The sequence below is a fragment of the Haemaphysalis longicornis genome, unplaced genomic scaffold (genome assembly GCF_048455015.1).
Source record: "Haemaphysalis longicornis isolate Haplotype H1 unplaced genomic scaffold, Haemaphysalis longicornis Haplotype H1 scaffold_7, whole genome shotgun sequence".
Taxonomy (NCBI): Eukaryota; Metazoa; Arthropoda; class Arachnida; order Ixodida; family Ixodidae; genus Haemaphysalis; species Haemaphysalis longicornis.
Window position 1 is genome coordinate 29,400,014 of NW_027526422.1, and position 16,258 is coordinate 29,416,271.

The window sequence follows — 16,258 nt, forward strand, 5'->3', positions numbered from 1 at the left end:
TACGAGTTAAATTCCCGAGTTCGCCTCCCTTAAGCTTTGGGGCTCGAGGAGCGATTGTTGCAACACCGGAAGGCGATTAGCTGAGTCAGGTCAGGTTCAACGGCATCACGCTGCAAACAAAGAACGATGTCAACGTGACGGGGTCAGTTTGGACTCTTTTCTCTCATTGGTTCGGGCGAGTTGCGCTTTGATGGCAAAACGGCTGCTCCGCTGTTAGTTCTGAAGCTGATTAGGCTTTTCTCTGGTCATTTACGGGAGGCAAATACATTTCGGCATCGATGAATTTAGGAAATGTTTACTCTTTGTACTTGTGCGTGGTGTCGAGGTAAAGGTAGCGTTGTATGCGTTGCGTGCTGAAAACTTCTTTTGTCTTTTGCGCGTCTGACATAACATTAAGGTTGCTTAGAGCGTCTTCTTTTATACCTCTTTCATTAAAAGTGGATCAATAACTCTGGTAGACATGCAAATAATGAATATAAAGCATCTTTTTGAAAGGACCTGCGGTTGGAATTGTAGAGGTTGGAAAAAGTTTTGTGAACATTATATTTGTCATTTTGAAACAATAACACTCGTATTCGGAATACCTCCTCTACTCCAGCCACCAGTCGAGGAGATTCTTCAAGGCGATTTTCTCATGTAAGGGCGTTGCGGTATTCGCCACTCAGCCGAGTCGAAAAAATGCTTGGAGTGGGGGACAGACTCAGAATGCGGTCATTATTTCACCTCTTCCTTAATTCTTACCTGTATTTATTTTATTCTTTGTAGGAACACCGTACCTTACGAAAAGCTAGCTATGCTGCTGATCCGGAAAAGCTATGCTTTTAGCATCGGTTTTAAGACATTAGCACAAACGAGCAGACTAGCATTATCACCCGAGGACAAATAATACTGTGCCGAACTTTCAATACAATCGGCGTCATTGCTGCTTGCCATATCGTAACTCACATCCTTCGCAATAATAATCACATAGCTGGATTAATTGCTGTTATAAATTTATAAGGTGCACTTATGGTTTAAGTGTCCCGGTTGGTTTCCCTTCTTTCTTGTTTTTTTCTTCTCTTTTTTGCACCTGGGATTCGAAAATCGAAGTTCGCCATGCGCTAGCCAGGGATTCCATCTATGTGTTTTTTGTACTGTTGATGGAATGATGTTAAAAATATGTGAGATCAACTGATATAATCTCTTGACACGGACCTGACACGGCTCTTTGTGACATCTCCTTTCCTGACGCTGAATAGCCAGGTTTGATTTCACCGGAAAAAAACTGAAAAGTTCTCCCGTATACCTATGCGTCGCGAATTCGATCGAAGCACGCTAGCACATTTGCTTGACTGTCCAAGAGTCGACGCATGTTTATACATACGCAAATTGGCTATGACGTTACTGTGGCTATGACACGGATATGACGTTGCTCACTGGCGAGTGCCAGACCGTACTGACTAAGTTATGAGGAAAGCGAGTTCCTTGCGCTGTGCGCATTGTCGTTGTTTTTTTTTTATGTTTGAGCAACACAAAACGGTTAATTCCTTTTGTGCACCAATAGTTACGAGCAGCAAAAGGGCGCGACGAACACGCGACGTGACCTGAAATGACTGACGTCTCGGCGATAATTTGCCGTATTCCTAGGCCTCCTCATTTTGCTAGGCGAGTGTTAACACACGTTACGCCCTGCAACATTTACAACCGCTTCGCGTCGGCTGGGTAAGGGAGCGCTCAAGGCCGCAGGACGTGACAACCCGCTCCGCGTCGGCTCGGAGCCAGCGCAGAGAGCGAGGTCAGCAGGTCACATAAACTGCGCTCGCCTCTAACCCATTCTCCCATGCCTCCTCCATGGTTGATACTTCGGGCGCTGGGAAGAGATAAGGGCAGTTGTTTCTGAATCATCTGCACTAGCGGAGGTTCTTGGCTTTACTGCAATGCAATTGGGACGACATATTGGCCACGTAAAAAGAAATTCAGCGCCCTTCCACTCTGTGCAGAAGGATGACCAGCAAAGCTGTGGTGCCGAGCCTCAACGTGAGCGAGAATATGCTTTGACCGGGTCGTTAAGGGGTGCACCAAGCAAAAGACGTTTCTTTGTCATTTGCGATTTGAGCATACTTCCTGGTTACTTATCTGAATGAAACTTGCACGAACTAGAGTTTTATTTTAGTGGGCAAACACAGGCTTTTCCGTCTCCCTCCCGTAGAAGCCGATGCATTGACAGCAGACGAGAATTACACAATATTGAGAACTTTACTATGAACTATGTGATTTGGAAAGTTAACAAAACTCGGCGTAATGTTAGAGTCGCCTTAGCGGCTAGTTATCTTATGATTTGTTTCTAGGTGGCTTTAGTAAATCAAGAGTTAGAGCCACTTTCTGTAATGATACTCACTCCGCAGATGGCCGTGCTTCACTGGGAAAACCTTCATGTGGGAAAGCCATCTTACAAAAAGCATGCTTATAACCTAAAGTTGTCTTCACCTCTAAACACAAGTGAATTGCTAGGAACATTACTGCTGAGGGGAAATATAACCCGTCTTATAATTAATATATGAAGGCCCTAGAACTTTTTCGTCTTTTGGGATTTTTTCCACATGCTGAAGGTGTGGCGCGCAGTTTTACGATCCCGGAGATTTGAGTGGGCGCCGCGACGTGGCGCTGCGTTCGCGTGCGATTCATGTCTACATCGCGCTGTTGCCGGAGACGATCCGCCGGATCCTAACCGTGGACAGCTTTGCTGTAAAAACTCATAACGTCACCGCGTGCACCTGAGTTCCAAGATAAGATCCGTCAGCACACAAGCGCGCTCACACTTCTCATCACTTGAGCGAGGAGAGAATGCGAGGACATTGCCCCTACTGAACAAGGGACTCCGTCGCTCATTCCGTCGGATCCCAGTTGAAAATCTCCCAGATGGGTGTGTAATTCTGCTTGCTGTCGACTTATCCGCCACTCTCATCCGCATTAGTTCCTTCCCACGAGGCCCTCGTTCCTTTTCAGCGTTAGTGCGTAGTTTTTGTTGAGTGAGTGGGAGCTTGACCGGGCTAATCATTGCACTGCAGGAAATGGCGTCCCGCGAAGTAGCGAACTTGACTAGGGAATTGAGGGAAGGTAGTGGTTACGTGGCAGAAAGTAGAGCGCTTTTCAACAGGACGACAGGGCGGTGCCGTGTCTTCTTTCCAACATCGTCCAGTTGAAAGGCGCTGCTGTCGTTATTTTACTGCAAGTAGCTTCTCTTCCCTCTCCGTCTCGCTTTATGCCCCTCCGCTAAAGAGAGAAATAGCACACCTCGTGCAGCGCTATCGATACTACACCCCTGGACAGTCGTTAACGTATCCGCGTGCGCAGAATATTTCCCCCGTGGAAAGAAGGCAACGTTAGCAACAAGCGTAGTGATCATTGCGTGCACCGTCGGTTCGTATACACAGATGTACGAAGGAAAAACAGAAAGTTAACTTCTAATATCTTGTTTTCAGCCGGTCTCTGTGACAGCGCGCGTTGCCGCACACGAAGCGTTCCCTGACGTGTGCGCTCTGATCGAAGCGTTTGACGTCCATGAGCGCGAACCGCCGCCGCTTTGACCAGGACGTCAGGCTTGGTTTGTGCTCAGGGTGACCTAGTATCCGCACGTGTTTTGACTCTCGCGTCGCCATCACGTACCGGCCGGAATGCAACGATGAGGATGGGCAGGACACGAACGGGTTGGACGTGTACGCGTCCAATATTGGCGAGGTCAGATGCGCTATTATGACGCGCGCTTGTGCGGTCCCGTAATTGAAATGCCCGCGAACGATCTGTCATTTTTATCAATCTTGATCGGAACGCCACGAGTACCGAGCCTCGCTGTTCCGGCCTTTTTGTCGCAAATTATTTAGCTCCGACTGGCTCTGCTACATACTCGCCAAAACTTTCCCCTTTATTTCTGTCGTCTTTTCTTTCTTTTTGTTGTAACTCACTGGCCTGGATTGATCTCATGATGTGTGGCCTCCGCATTCTCCTAGTCAGATTTTGATACCTTTTTGTTACGGGTATGCGTTCCGCCCCATGGCAATAGCGCTGCGTTCTAGTGGGTATTGTGGTTATTTTATCTCTCTCTGTCTCTCTCATGTATCATTTGTTAAATTGTTTCTTTCTAGCTCTGATGATTTTTAAAGCAATGATGTTTGAAAGAAAGCTGTCCGACGCAGAGCTGATACGATATCGCTCCCGTATACGGTAACGCTCCGTGAATACTTTCCGGCATAACCTTACGTTGCTTCGATTGCGGTACGCGAGGTAGTGCTTGTGCCGTTTTTCCCTCCAGCATGTCAGCTACAGTATTGACCTTGGTGAGACCGAATCCCATTCGCGTCTCATTGCTTTCGGAGCACCCAATTCGATACTTGCCGTTTTTAGCATTCGTGACAATATTTCGCATGACACCGAACTTTGTGTAGGATATTCGCGAAGCTTTAGCCACTATTTTAAATAACGACAAAGAAAGGGAAGTTCGGAACATTCAGTTAAGTTATTTAAGGAAGGTGCAGATATATTTTATTTGTTCGTTAACATCCAGGTAATTTGTTCTCATGTTTTGCAGCCGGTCCGATGAAATGGAAATGCTCATGACCGACTTGGAACGTGCAAACCAGGTAAGCTATGCTCGATACTTGCTCGACCACCGTGCATGCCTTTCGTTCCAGCGGTGGACGAACTGCAACTTCGCAGCGGTTCAGCGCGGTCAGCTGGTCGTTAAGTAGGGGTTAATTTTGTAGCGTGAGCTACACTAGCCGAGGTTGAGCAGTTTCGCCTGGCTCCTGGAGAACCATGCTCCGCATGCCCGAGGGGCAGTGACGTCACACGGCGCACAGCTGGCGCGCCGGAGCGGCCTCCGCGATTGGATTAGATTGGATTGGATTGGATTGGATTGGAATGATTGGAAATCGTTTTAGCAGCAGTAAGCATGATAAGCAGCTAGGAAACCTATGAATAACCAGCTGAACCTTAGCTCACGCTACGTATATCCTGGCATAGCCGAGCTAAGCCACTGCTAATTTTTGGAAATTTTGGCAGTGTGCTGTGTGTGTGTGTGTGTGGGGGGGGGGGGGGGGGGGTTCAGTGGGATTATTTGGAAGTCTCATTTTTTTTTTTGTTCTTTTACGTACGTCAAAGTGTGCCTTGGCTAATGTCGGCTCACAACACGGCTCTTAACTGCGCCATGGCGAAAGAGTGATCGTAGAAGATTGCAGGAGAAAACTTTGTTTGTTCATTAGGGTAAGTGCTGCACTTTGGCTCTACCCATATATACCGCTGTCGTCTGCAAGTGTTCTTCCAGCGCAGAATTGGTGGGTGCGCGCCATGCACAACAGCCGTTTAGAACTAACCACAACGTAACCAACATTACGATACAATAAATAGTTGATATCCGAACTATGTTACACGTACGATATTGTATTAAAAATGTATAAATGTATCAGTATTGATTGATTAATTAACTGCGGCGCGCCTCACAGCCCAGGTGTAGCTTCGGCCGTTAAACACCACAATCAATCAATCAATCAATCAATCAATCAATCAATCAATCAATCAATCAATCAATCAATCAATCAATCAATCAATCAATCAATCAATCAATCAATCAATCAATCAAGACCGAGTCGACACGCACACAAAAAAAGTAAGCAGAATTAGTAATAGTTTACTGTTAGTCATACCACTATGTAGCAACTACTCCCTCTCAAGTATTGCTGCCAATATCGAAACTTGTAGCAGCGTAATTGTAGCAGCCATACTTGCGGCGGCACAAACTTATTAAGCGCCGATTCACCTTCGAGAGATTTGGTTCCCATTCACTCCTCGTTTCCAACTTTTCTTAAGACCAAAGCAAGATGTTCGGCGAACTCAGCTCTCGCCCCACTTCGCTCCCATTCTCGTTGCTTTACTCTCCACTGGCGCTTCATTTGTGCGGCCTACACACAACGCCGCGCCTGTCGGAGCCATCGGGCGGGCCGTTCGAACGGGCTTCGGGAATAACTGCGCCAGTTGATGACTAAGCGAGGCCCCGGTCCCCCCCTTTGTTTGACGGGCGAGGAAGGCGAACGCGTAGGAGATCAGCCGCCGTGCGATAGAGAGGAGGGTTCCAATTTCGGGAAAGGGTTGTACCGTGCCGACAACGGCACGGGGGACGAAGCCGGGAGGAATTATAACAGCGAGCGACGCATCTCGAAACAAACGAGTGCGGCTCGAAAGCCAAGAGTCCAAAGAAAAAATGAAAATGAATGGTAGAACAGAAATGGACTCGGTGGAAATGGCTGGGAATAACGGGGTGAGGCGGGCGGCCGGAAAGGATTGAGCTTCGGGGATGGATGCGGGGCTTCGGAAAGAAATAGGCGGCAGTGCTGCTGAAGGGAGTGTGTACGTGTGTGTTCGGGTAGGGATGAGGGAAATCGGGTTCGAACAAGGCGGGAGGGAGGGAGAGGGGTGTCTCTGATCGGACGGAGAGAAAGGCTTTGTGAGGGGGGACTTTCCAATCGCTGCTCCTGGGGCTATTATGCCATCCGGGCGCCCGAGATCGGGTCGATGGCTGGCCAACCCTTTGACGGGAAAAAAAGCCCCCTGGCCGGTCGACCGGTCGGAATCCCATCAGCGGGCGGCACACCCTCGCGCGGAGGAATAAATAAACGGGACGCCGGGGCTGGTCGCGGGAATTGAGAAGAGGAATTAAAATGAAATGTGGGGAAATGAGGAGCGGCTCGATGGAGAGGGAGGAAGGCACGCGGCGGCGTCATACCTCCCGGGCTTTGGCCGTGGTGTCGAAACGCAGCAAAAGTTATGAACCCCGACTACCAGACGCGCTGGGTGGGGGAGAGGAAAGTCGGAAAAACGGGGCTGGGCGCCACTGGAAGTAAAACAACACCACGCGTTGGAACGAAGGGGTTGACGTGGCAAACGCGCGCGCGATAATTCGGAAGAGGTCGATACCGCATCTCTCGCGTTTTTTCCCCCTCTTTATTTATTCCCCCACCCCTATTTCATTTCCTTTTTTCGCACCCCCCCTTTTCTCTCTCTCTCTCTCTCTCTCTCTCTCTCTCTCTCTCTCTCTCTCTCTCTCGCTGGGCCTTGTTGTCTAGTCCGATCGCACGCGGAGTTATACGGGATTCGGGAAGGCGTTGTTGGAAGAGAGAGAGGGAAAGAGAAGCTGCTGATCGCCCCTCGTGCCCGGGATATACGTGCGCAATAATTACCGACGCAATCACGTTTCGAGCTGCAGCCACCGTACGGGGTTCGAGTTTAGCGACGAAGGGGTTGGCATCTGTGCTCGATAAAAGCTACCGACGCGCTTCGGCCGCCTCGTTAGGGCGATTGAGTCACCGCCGCTGTCGATGAGCCGCTGATGGCGGCCAAGCGCGTACGCAGGCGGCGGCTTTCGTTATCTCGCCTGCTCTGGTGCCAGCAGGCGCAGTGGAGAGCGGCGGCCGGCCGAATCAGTTACGCGAGCTATATATGTATATATATGCGATAAACACGCAGAGTGGTCAAAAGTAAATGCTATATACGTAAATTTACGACATTCGTGTCAGTGCTCATTAGGGAGCTTCGGCGAACTCGAAGTTCAGCAGCCTTAATGCGATCGGGAACGTCAGTATGTTCCAGCAATCGCCACGAATATAGCTTGCGCTGGAACGAAGCCAGGCTAACTTTAAAAGAGTTAGCTTTGTCTTTACTCGATCTCTCCTAGGGTATAATGATTATCATCCTTATCATCATCATCACCACCATCACCAGCCTATGTACGCCCACTACAGGGAAAATGGCTGTCCCATTATTCTCCAATTATACCAGTCCTGACGTATGTGCTTCAATAAATGTCAGTGCGGCACGTCTTTAGTAAATAAGGAAGCTCTCTGGTCTCCGACCTGCGCTTTTCGACAAGCTTTATGGAGGGGGGGAGGGGGTTTAGGTGTATCGGGTTCAGCAGCAGTTGGAAGTCGGTATGCTAAGGATGCAACGTATTGTGTTGCGATGATAACTCGTGACAGAAGGCTTCTTTTCAACAGACGCAATACAACCTTTGTTCAAATCAAGGGAACACGGAATAATCGGCTTTTGTGCGGTAAAATCGTGGTTGCTCTTGCTTGATTAACAACCTCTCCGGAGTGTGTACAAGCGGCGCTGCTTACACATAGATCATCGCCTGGCTGCGTAACGCGAAATAGGTCATCTCACGACGCGAACATGAAAAGACGATACATCTGTGGCTTAACGGTTTTTCTTCGGCGCTCGTTTGAACCGGGCAACGAGCGGCTTCAAAGACTCGCCGTCACCGCAGCTGCCAACGTTGAACATGCCGGCTGTGCAATCGCAAGGTGCGCACGCATTGTTCGCCGGCTTCGCTGTCGTAACTCTTGTTTCGCCTTTTTGAGAAAGTCGATTCCGCGGCGATACAATAATACGGCGCTTTGAAAGCCGCTTCTTTTGTACGCCGCGCGTCGAACCCGCTGCTCGGGCTTGTTGCAACGGAAGAGGAACGCTTGTCTTCCTCGGTCGAGCTTTCTCGTTCGTTGGAAATTGCGGCACCGCGATCGCAGTTGCGTTTAGTAATTGACGAGGATTTGGAGAAGATAATTGAAGGGAGTGCGATGTAGTGACCGCGATGGCTGGTTAATGTTTCTCCTGCATTCGTATACCACGTTTTGTGGTCGCCTGCGCAGTTAGAAGCCTGCAACACTTCTTTCAACTTTTTTTGAAACCATAAATGCTTGCGGAACGTAGTCGCCCAACACACCCGGTACTTAGATTAGGGGGTCGCAAAGTAGCTCAGCCAAAAATTACTGCTCTGTGCCCATTAGATAACTTGTAAACTCGCTCAAATATTTTTTCTCTCTTTCCCAGTCTTGACGTTCTTCGACGGCTCAAATTACGTCACTGAGGCCATGTAGCGGCTGTTGGCCGGTTTTCCTTCAGTTGCAGCAATGAACGCTTTTCTATAGCAACTTTAAAAATAAAGCCACAAAAACAAAGCTCAAACGGAAGGCGTTTCTGGCGCGACGAGCAAATCACGCGATGCCGCTCCGTGCTGGCGATAACTGTAGCTTTCGCAGTGGTTCCAGACGTGAAGGAAAGAGTGAAAGCGCTTATCCAAAGTGTTGCAGGGCCCATTTGAGCTGTATAGCACGTATGCCTGTGGGGGTGGGCTAATCGACAGGCTTCGCTGTCGCTTCATCTTCTCATACCTCAACGTTGCGGACCGCAGCGCTTCATATCTGCTCGACGGAGCTTATTTCCTCAGTTCTCGAAAACTCGCCTTTATTTACGTGGTCGCGCTGTATGCGTGCTGTATCAGAACTAATTAACTGAGCAAATGGCGGATTTCCGCAGTCGTTCAAGCACCGCGGTATACAGAGGGCAGTTTCCTCATCCGATCGGAAAGTTCGCCGTGTGAGGGCGGAGAATGGTGGCAATGAGGTTTATTGACATATCCTTTGTACTTGGGGTCTGCGACCTCGTCTTTACACATGCTCGACTATAAATAGTACCCTCTTGAAGATTAGCTCCTGCCGGTACAGTGTCGCCTCGCAGTGAAACTTGGCGATTGCGCGAATTTTTAGGTTATAGCGAGGACGCCCGTGAACGCAGCTTGAATTTCTTGCGGCGTCTACCTCTGCCAATACAAAAAAGAGAAGATACAAAAAAAAAGAAGAAACGCTGTTACAACACAATGGCAGTTGAAACTGTCGATGATAAATCTGGAAGCGTATAGGTAGAGGTTAAAACTTCGCCAGATGCACAGCAAAGACATGGACGGCGCTGGGATAACAAGCTTTTAAAGCAAAGCTTTGCTACTTTCGTCCAGCGATTTCGTGTGGGATGCGCAAGGTCACCTTTTGACGGCAAACACACCACCGGCGACACGCCCCTCGAAGCGCATCGTGTGATTCGCCGGGCGCGCTGTTGGCGCCTGCGGGCGCCGACAGCGGTCGCCACCGCCGCTGCGGCCGAGGCAGCCAACCACCCCCGCAGCCTCCCGTGCATGCGGCGCAGGGTCGTTTCGGGCAACGTGACTCGTCTCGCGCCCGGCAAAAAGATGATTGATTAATTGATTGATTGATTGATTGATTGATTGATTGATTGATTGATTGATTGATTGATTGATTGATTGTGGGGTTTAACGCGCCGACGCAACGTAGGCGATGAGGTGCGCCGTAGTGGAGGGCTCCGGATTAATTTTGACCACCTGGGGATCTTTAACGTGCGCCGAAATCTCGTACACACGGGCGTTTTTGCTTTTCGCCTCCATCAGAAAAGCGGCCGCCGCGGCCGGGAATCGAACCCGCGACCTCGTGCTCAGCAGCGCAAGCCCGGCAAAAAGGAACGGTGCGTTCGCACTGAATGAACGCCGCGTTCGCCCGGCCTCCTTCCGTGAGCGTTGCACGGAACTGAACGGCTTTGACACGTGGTCGGCAATACAGCTAAATCAAAGAAAACCAAGCGAAACCAAGACTCAAACAGACTAAGCCAAGTTTTTGCTTTGCATATCCAAAGTTAGCTGAGCTAAGCCGTAGCCATTTTTGTGTCTTTGCTCCGTTTTTAGGGCTATTTTATTGCGTTGACACTGCACTGTCCACAGCATTTTTGTGTCATTGCTGCAGCTTCGTCATCAGTTATCTTTCTCTCTATCTCGTTGCCGCACCTGTCACAGCAATTTTAACGCGCGTGGTCCAAGACACCCAAATATTCTCCCAAACTTTCTGACTTCACAATCGAACAGGGAGGATTGGCCCTGTCCATACAACTCCGGACACCAATAAGCCGACGCTTCTCAGTGAGCGCATTAAACGCGGAAGGCCCATTAACAATGTCACTCTCGTGCGCGAAAAGGGTAAGACTGAAGTCAGCGTTCGCCGGTTCTTACGCAGCCCTTCCGCTACGCAAACTATTCCCCCATCTCTCCGGGACGCCATTCTCGTGCGCTGCGGCTGCCACATGCACACGCTTCATTGCCTCCAGGCACCGGCACATTCATTCGCGTTGCAACCGATCGGAAATATATACATAAATACACATATATATTTAGAGGCCCGTATCTGCAGCAGCGTCAATTCCATTCCTGGCATGTGCCGTACCTGTTTTTTTTTTTACTATTGCTAATGCATTTTTTCTTGTTTTTGTTGCTCACTGTATCCTTTTTCTGTCGCGCTCTCTGCGGACTCGATTTGATCGCAGCTGCGGCTTCAACCCTTTTTTCATGCCGCTCCTCCCGTCACGGCAGCCTGCCATTTGTTTTTAAGCCCTTATGCGAGCCGCGCTTCGCTTCCTATATACTTGCACAGGGCAGGCGGATTTTCGAAACCCGCAGCAGCAGGCCGCGCCGCGGCAGTGTCGGACGCCATGTTCGCCCGCAATCATGTGTATTGACTGCAGGTGCCTGGCGGTTTTTAGGGACGAAGCAGCTTAGGAGCTAGGGCTGCCGGCGTCTCCTGTCATCTCGTGTAGTCACTGTACTCTCGTTTTCCAACGCCCCGCGCTCGAAAGTTTCATCTGGATGGGCAAAAACGCTGACTAAAAGAACACACCGGACACTCGTTTACCAACGCCTCGCGCTAGAACGCTTCGTGCTTCAAAGACACGAAACTTTTACAGCAGAGCTAGCCCCAACAGTTTCATCTCAGTGGGCAAAAACGCCGAGGCCTAAAACGCAGAGCGCTCAGCATCGAAACCTCATTATGAATGATAAGGACCCTGTGAATGATCTTGACTCGTATGTGTGCTCTCATCATCGTCATTGAGACTCCACAATGGGTTGCAACGTTGGGTGAATTGACTCAGAATGCGCTTGAAGGCATTATTGTATTCATTTCCGCATAAAACGACGGGGAAATTCGACTGCCGCCGATGCCCCGACTTTTGTTTGGCGTTCGGCGGCGGGCTCGTTCGTATATATAGAGTAGTGCGGGAGGGGCGCTTCGAGGAAGCCCAGCCGTTGTCGTCAGCGCTCTCTCTATAACGGGCTTCCCCGCCGGGCCGGTTAAGTGTCAACCCGTCCGTTAATTCCTGCTCGTGTGCGTCATTGAAACCCCGGGCGAGCGCCAGAGGGATCAACTCCAAGACCGGCAACACCGCTGCACTTGCATTGATGTCGATGATTTCGACGGATGACGCCAGTGCGAAAATTTTTGAACACAGAAAAGGGCAGTCGAGAAGGAAAAATTATTGGATTTTTTCTCGCTGGAAGTGGCTTTTTTGAAGTGGCCTTTCTGTAGAGCATTTAATGTTTTACTTGGCGAACTCAACTCGCTTCTGTGTCACCGGAGCCGGACCTGCGAAGAAGCTTTGGCTGTCAGGTTTTGCTACAAACCGGGAGAAGGTATCAAGACGGCGCAAAACAAAATCGCGAAAGTATATGTAACTCGATCGTTCACGGTGCTCGCTTGGTTCGATGTCAACGAACCGTGGTGAACCCATGCCCGCACCGCGTCATACGGACGTCATTACGAGATGTCGAGAACAGCGACCTGTCGGTATACTCGGAAGTACCGTTAAGGCGGGGAAGTTCGGGCGCATGCATTGCAGAGATGTTGGCTGCAGTGAAAGGCCAGAGTACCTCTACCGGAAATATGTGGACTTCAGACAACGTATTAACGTTGTTAATACGTTTAATTGACGGCGTGGCCGGTAGTTGAGCGTATGGGGCTTGTCTTTCCCAGATGCTGCGAACAGCCTGAAGCGGCGGCACAGCTTTTGAAGTCTCGGTGTTTTGTCGCGAGCACGCTCGCGACCCAAAAGGAGGTATACAGTACCGTCGATGGAATCTCTCGGGAGCTCGGCTTCCCAGTGATTCTCCGCAGCCTAAGAGAGCAGCCGAGCGGCTTGCGTCTGCTTCGCGATGGTCGTCGTAGAGAATATCCGAGGTAAAAATAATGCCCCGGGGTCGTCTCCAGCATCTTCATCCCAGGCATCCCGGCGATGCCCGGCGCGTTTGACGCACGCTTCGAACTCTCGGCAGTCTTGGCAAGTGAGCCTCTTCCGATCGGCCCTCGCGGGTCTCATGTCACGGCTCTCCTTTTCTCTCACCGCCTCACTAGCTCGATGACAGGCCCCTGCGTGCCTCGCCAAGCGGTTCGCCATCGGGCGCCTTTGTGGATGACTCCTTCCGTCTCGGCCAATCAGAAAGCAGTAATCTGGCGATTGCTGATGACGTAGCTCTCAAGCCTTGCTTCCTAGGCGGTGCCTCTCCCTCTTCCATATTGCGTCTCCGCGGGTGGCAGACCCGGGAGAGACGCTATCGTTGCTAAGTTTATTCACTGCGCCTACTGTAGCCGCCTCGTAACGCGCCGCTTTGTCAGCTTCTGCAGCGCTGCTCTGTAAACAGTGTCCGGCAAGCCTGGCGCATTTCGCTTCTTTTTTACGCCTGAGGATGGATCGTCCTCGCTTGCGCGGCTGCAGTGAAAGCGAGCGGATTCTGATGGGGCTGCTGTGCTAGCGCGCTTAAAGGGGTACTGACACCAATGTTTGGCGTTAATATTATTTTACAGTTCGTTTCCTTTACTCAACAGAATACAGTGGCTGAAATATAAGCGGCCTGCGACGCGTGGAACGTACTTCAGTTTGATCTGATTTATCGCGCCGACGGAACAGCACGCGGAGCGGTGCGCAGCAAATGGACATCAGCGTGACATCACTCCGTGAAGGGGAAAAGAAGTGACGTAGCCGTCTGTTCTTCAGAAACTCGTGACGTCACTTCACGCGCGCGGCCCGGCAAGCGGCGATTGGGCGCTTGCGCGTTGACGAAGTGATACACGTAGCCAGAGCTACAGACATAACCGCTGCCCAGAAAGCCACTCTTGCCAAAAATAAAAAATTCCGCACGCGGGAAAGGAGCCGATAATAATGCCCAGAATCGCAACGGAAGCCGCCATCAGGTCTTTTATTGAACGCGGTCATTAAATTTCCGCCGTAATGCTAGGCCTAACGCCTTCAGGCAGCTCATCCGCTCAGCTCCGGCGGCGGGGCGGTCGAAACAACGCCGCCTCCGGACTTTGCAGTGTTTTGACGTCCGCACAAAACTGTGGGGGCATTCCGTGATTCTGTCACGCGCGCCCTCCGGGCTGGAAACGCGGGAAACCAAAACAGACGATTTTCAGACAGTTCATCGCAACGTTCTTTGGTTCATCGTAATTAAATATCGCGCGCTCAAGTATTAAAAGTGCTGTTTCGGGTTCGCCAGGCCGTTAAGCATTGATGAAATCAATAAAAAAGGAACGTACAATTTTGGTATCAGTACTCCTTTAGACAAACGAGGGTTAACAAGATACGTTACGCTGTCGTGCAATGCGTCAGAGTCGGCGCGCAGACTGGTTGAGATCGCAATTTTTGTGAGGTCTTGCCGTGGATCTCAAAATGGCGCGCAACGTTTACCCTTGCACTGGGGCGTTCTTGTGCTTCGCAAGTCGTACCAGGCCATCGTCTGCTGTAATATTGCGGGAACGCGAGGAGACAGGTGCTATGAATTGAGAGGATGCGCACTACGAGATCGTCCCAGGTGGCCTGTACCATTTAGTGTAACATTTAGCGAATCCGCGCTCCCCATCGGTAGGTACTTGCAGCTTCGGCACGTTCAGTTCCGAGCGAGAATTTCGAAAATAGTCTCTGACGTCGTGCGTGGCTTTGTCTCGGTTAATTATAGGTCGCCTGGAACTTGATTTCGACAGGAGATATTTATTTTCGCATTTCAAATGCGCTGCTTCTGTAAATGAAGAAATCGGGCTTTTATTAAGGATTTTGGAATTCACAAGTAAAGCCTTCACAACCTTTTCATCTTCACGCCTTCGAGAATGCGAAACGGGGGACATTACCTCCAGGCCACTTGTGAATGGTTTGTCAGTCCCGGGTACTTTTTTTGAAAACGCATTCTAATGCCACTGGCATTAAAACCGCCTTTTAATGCCAGTACGGGATGTGCACTGTGCTTGTTTCAAGCATTCACCAAGAGCGAATGAGAGACCTTGGAGCCGAATAGGGCTGTGAAACAGCGCTACCCCCCCCCCCCCCCCCCTTTTTTTTTTTCTTTGTCGTGACAGTATAGAATAGACGCTAACGCTTTACACGTGCCAGAACTCTGGAAACAAAGATTATGGGTTCCGATAAATCTTCTTGGTGCGCGGGCTAATCTTAAATATACTTTGAAACGCTCCGTGGGAGATTATGCAACTTTTAAAAAGAGGAGATTAAATGCGGCCGCTCGTTTTATTGTTTTATGAGTAAGATTATCAGCTCAATTCAGCCAGATACTGTGTGGAGGCATTAGTGCAGGACCTTGTGTGGTGTCGCTCCTTCATCGAGACAGAGACGTTCATTTGTCCAGTGTGTGCCTCCAAGTATGGCCGTGAGATTACTGCTGGCTTAAAACATGAGCGAGAAGTTCTTATAAGCGCTTCTTCGCTTAATTGCCCGCAAAACAATGGTCATTTTCTATGCAATCATAATTCGTAGTCGTTATTGTTTGAGCACTTCTTTTCTCTTAAATTAGTCTGTTTCTTGTGTCACCTGCTGCGCCTACCGACGAGACGGTGATTGCTAAATGCCAGATATACTTTGTCCACTACATAACAGTCAGGTTGGCATTAAATTATAATTACGCAGTTTTATCTTTTATCATGGGCTCTAAGTGAAAGTTAACTGGGTATTCATGGTTATTTTAATTGATAATTCGAGGTAATGAGCGGAAACGCAATAAACGGACACCCAGCAGGAACATGGCTTGTTTTACATAAGATTTAACCGTTGTTTTAGTTCAATTTATATCATTTTCTTTGTGAATTTGGTGGTGTTCCTTACTGACCACTATTACGGTGTAGTTTGCATTTACAACAATAACCGCGCACCGAATGCAGGAGCCTGCCCTAGTTTCGTCTTGTTACGAGATGTGGTTTCCCCGCATCCTTCACCCACTAATAGGCTTCTTGTTTTACGACGGTACGGAGATGTTCAGAATAAATCTTGTTTTTTACCTGCTGTGGGATGGTCCTCTGACGGCGGTGTTAATTCGCTCGTTCCCTTCGTCGTGCGCGTTCGCTACGTGAAAACAGGGGTACTTCTACGGTAGTTGCGTTCTTGATGCCGTCCGCTCTGCTCGTAAGTCGACCTAAAGCCCAGTTATGTTGCTTTCCCTCATCGCACTGTCCTCTGTAAAACACCGCGAAAGTGTTTTTCCCAACAAGCCCTTCAAGAAAAAAAAAAAACAGGAAAAACGTCGCTATTCCTCCGCAGTGTTATATGACGCCGGCCTATTACTCGT

The 16,258-nt window shown here is 49.7% G+C and overlaps 1 protein-coding gene across 1 annotated transcript in view; it reads left to right on the forward strand.

The window, feature by feature from the left end:
- Positions 1-16,258, forward strand: part of Ct (homeobox protein, cut) — an 845,317-nt gene that overhangs the window by 787,424 nt on the left and 41,635 nt on the right. The window contains 1 exon segment of the mRNA XM_077676505.1: positions 4,565-4,616. Within this exon segment, the coding sequence (XP_077532631.1) occupies positions 4,565-4,616 (52 nt within the window).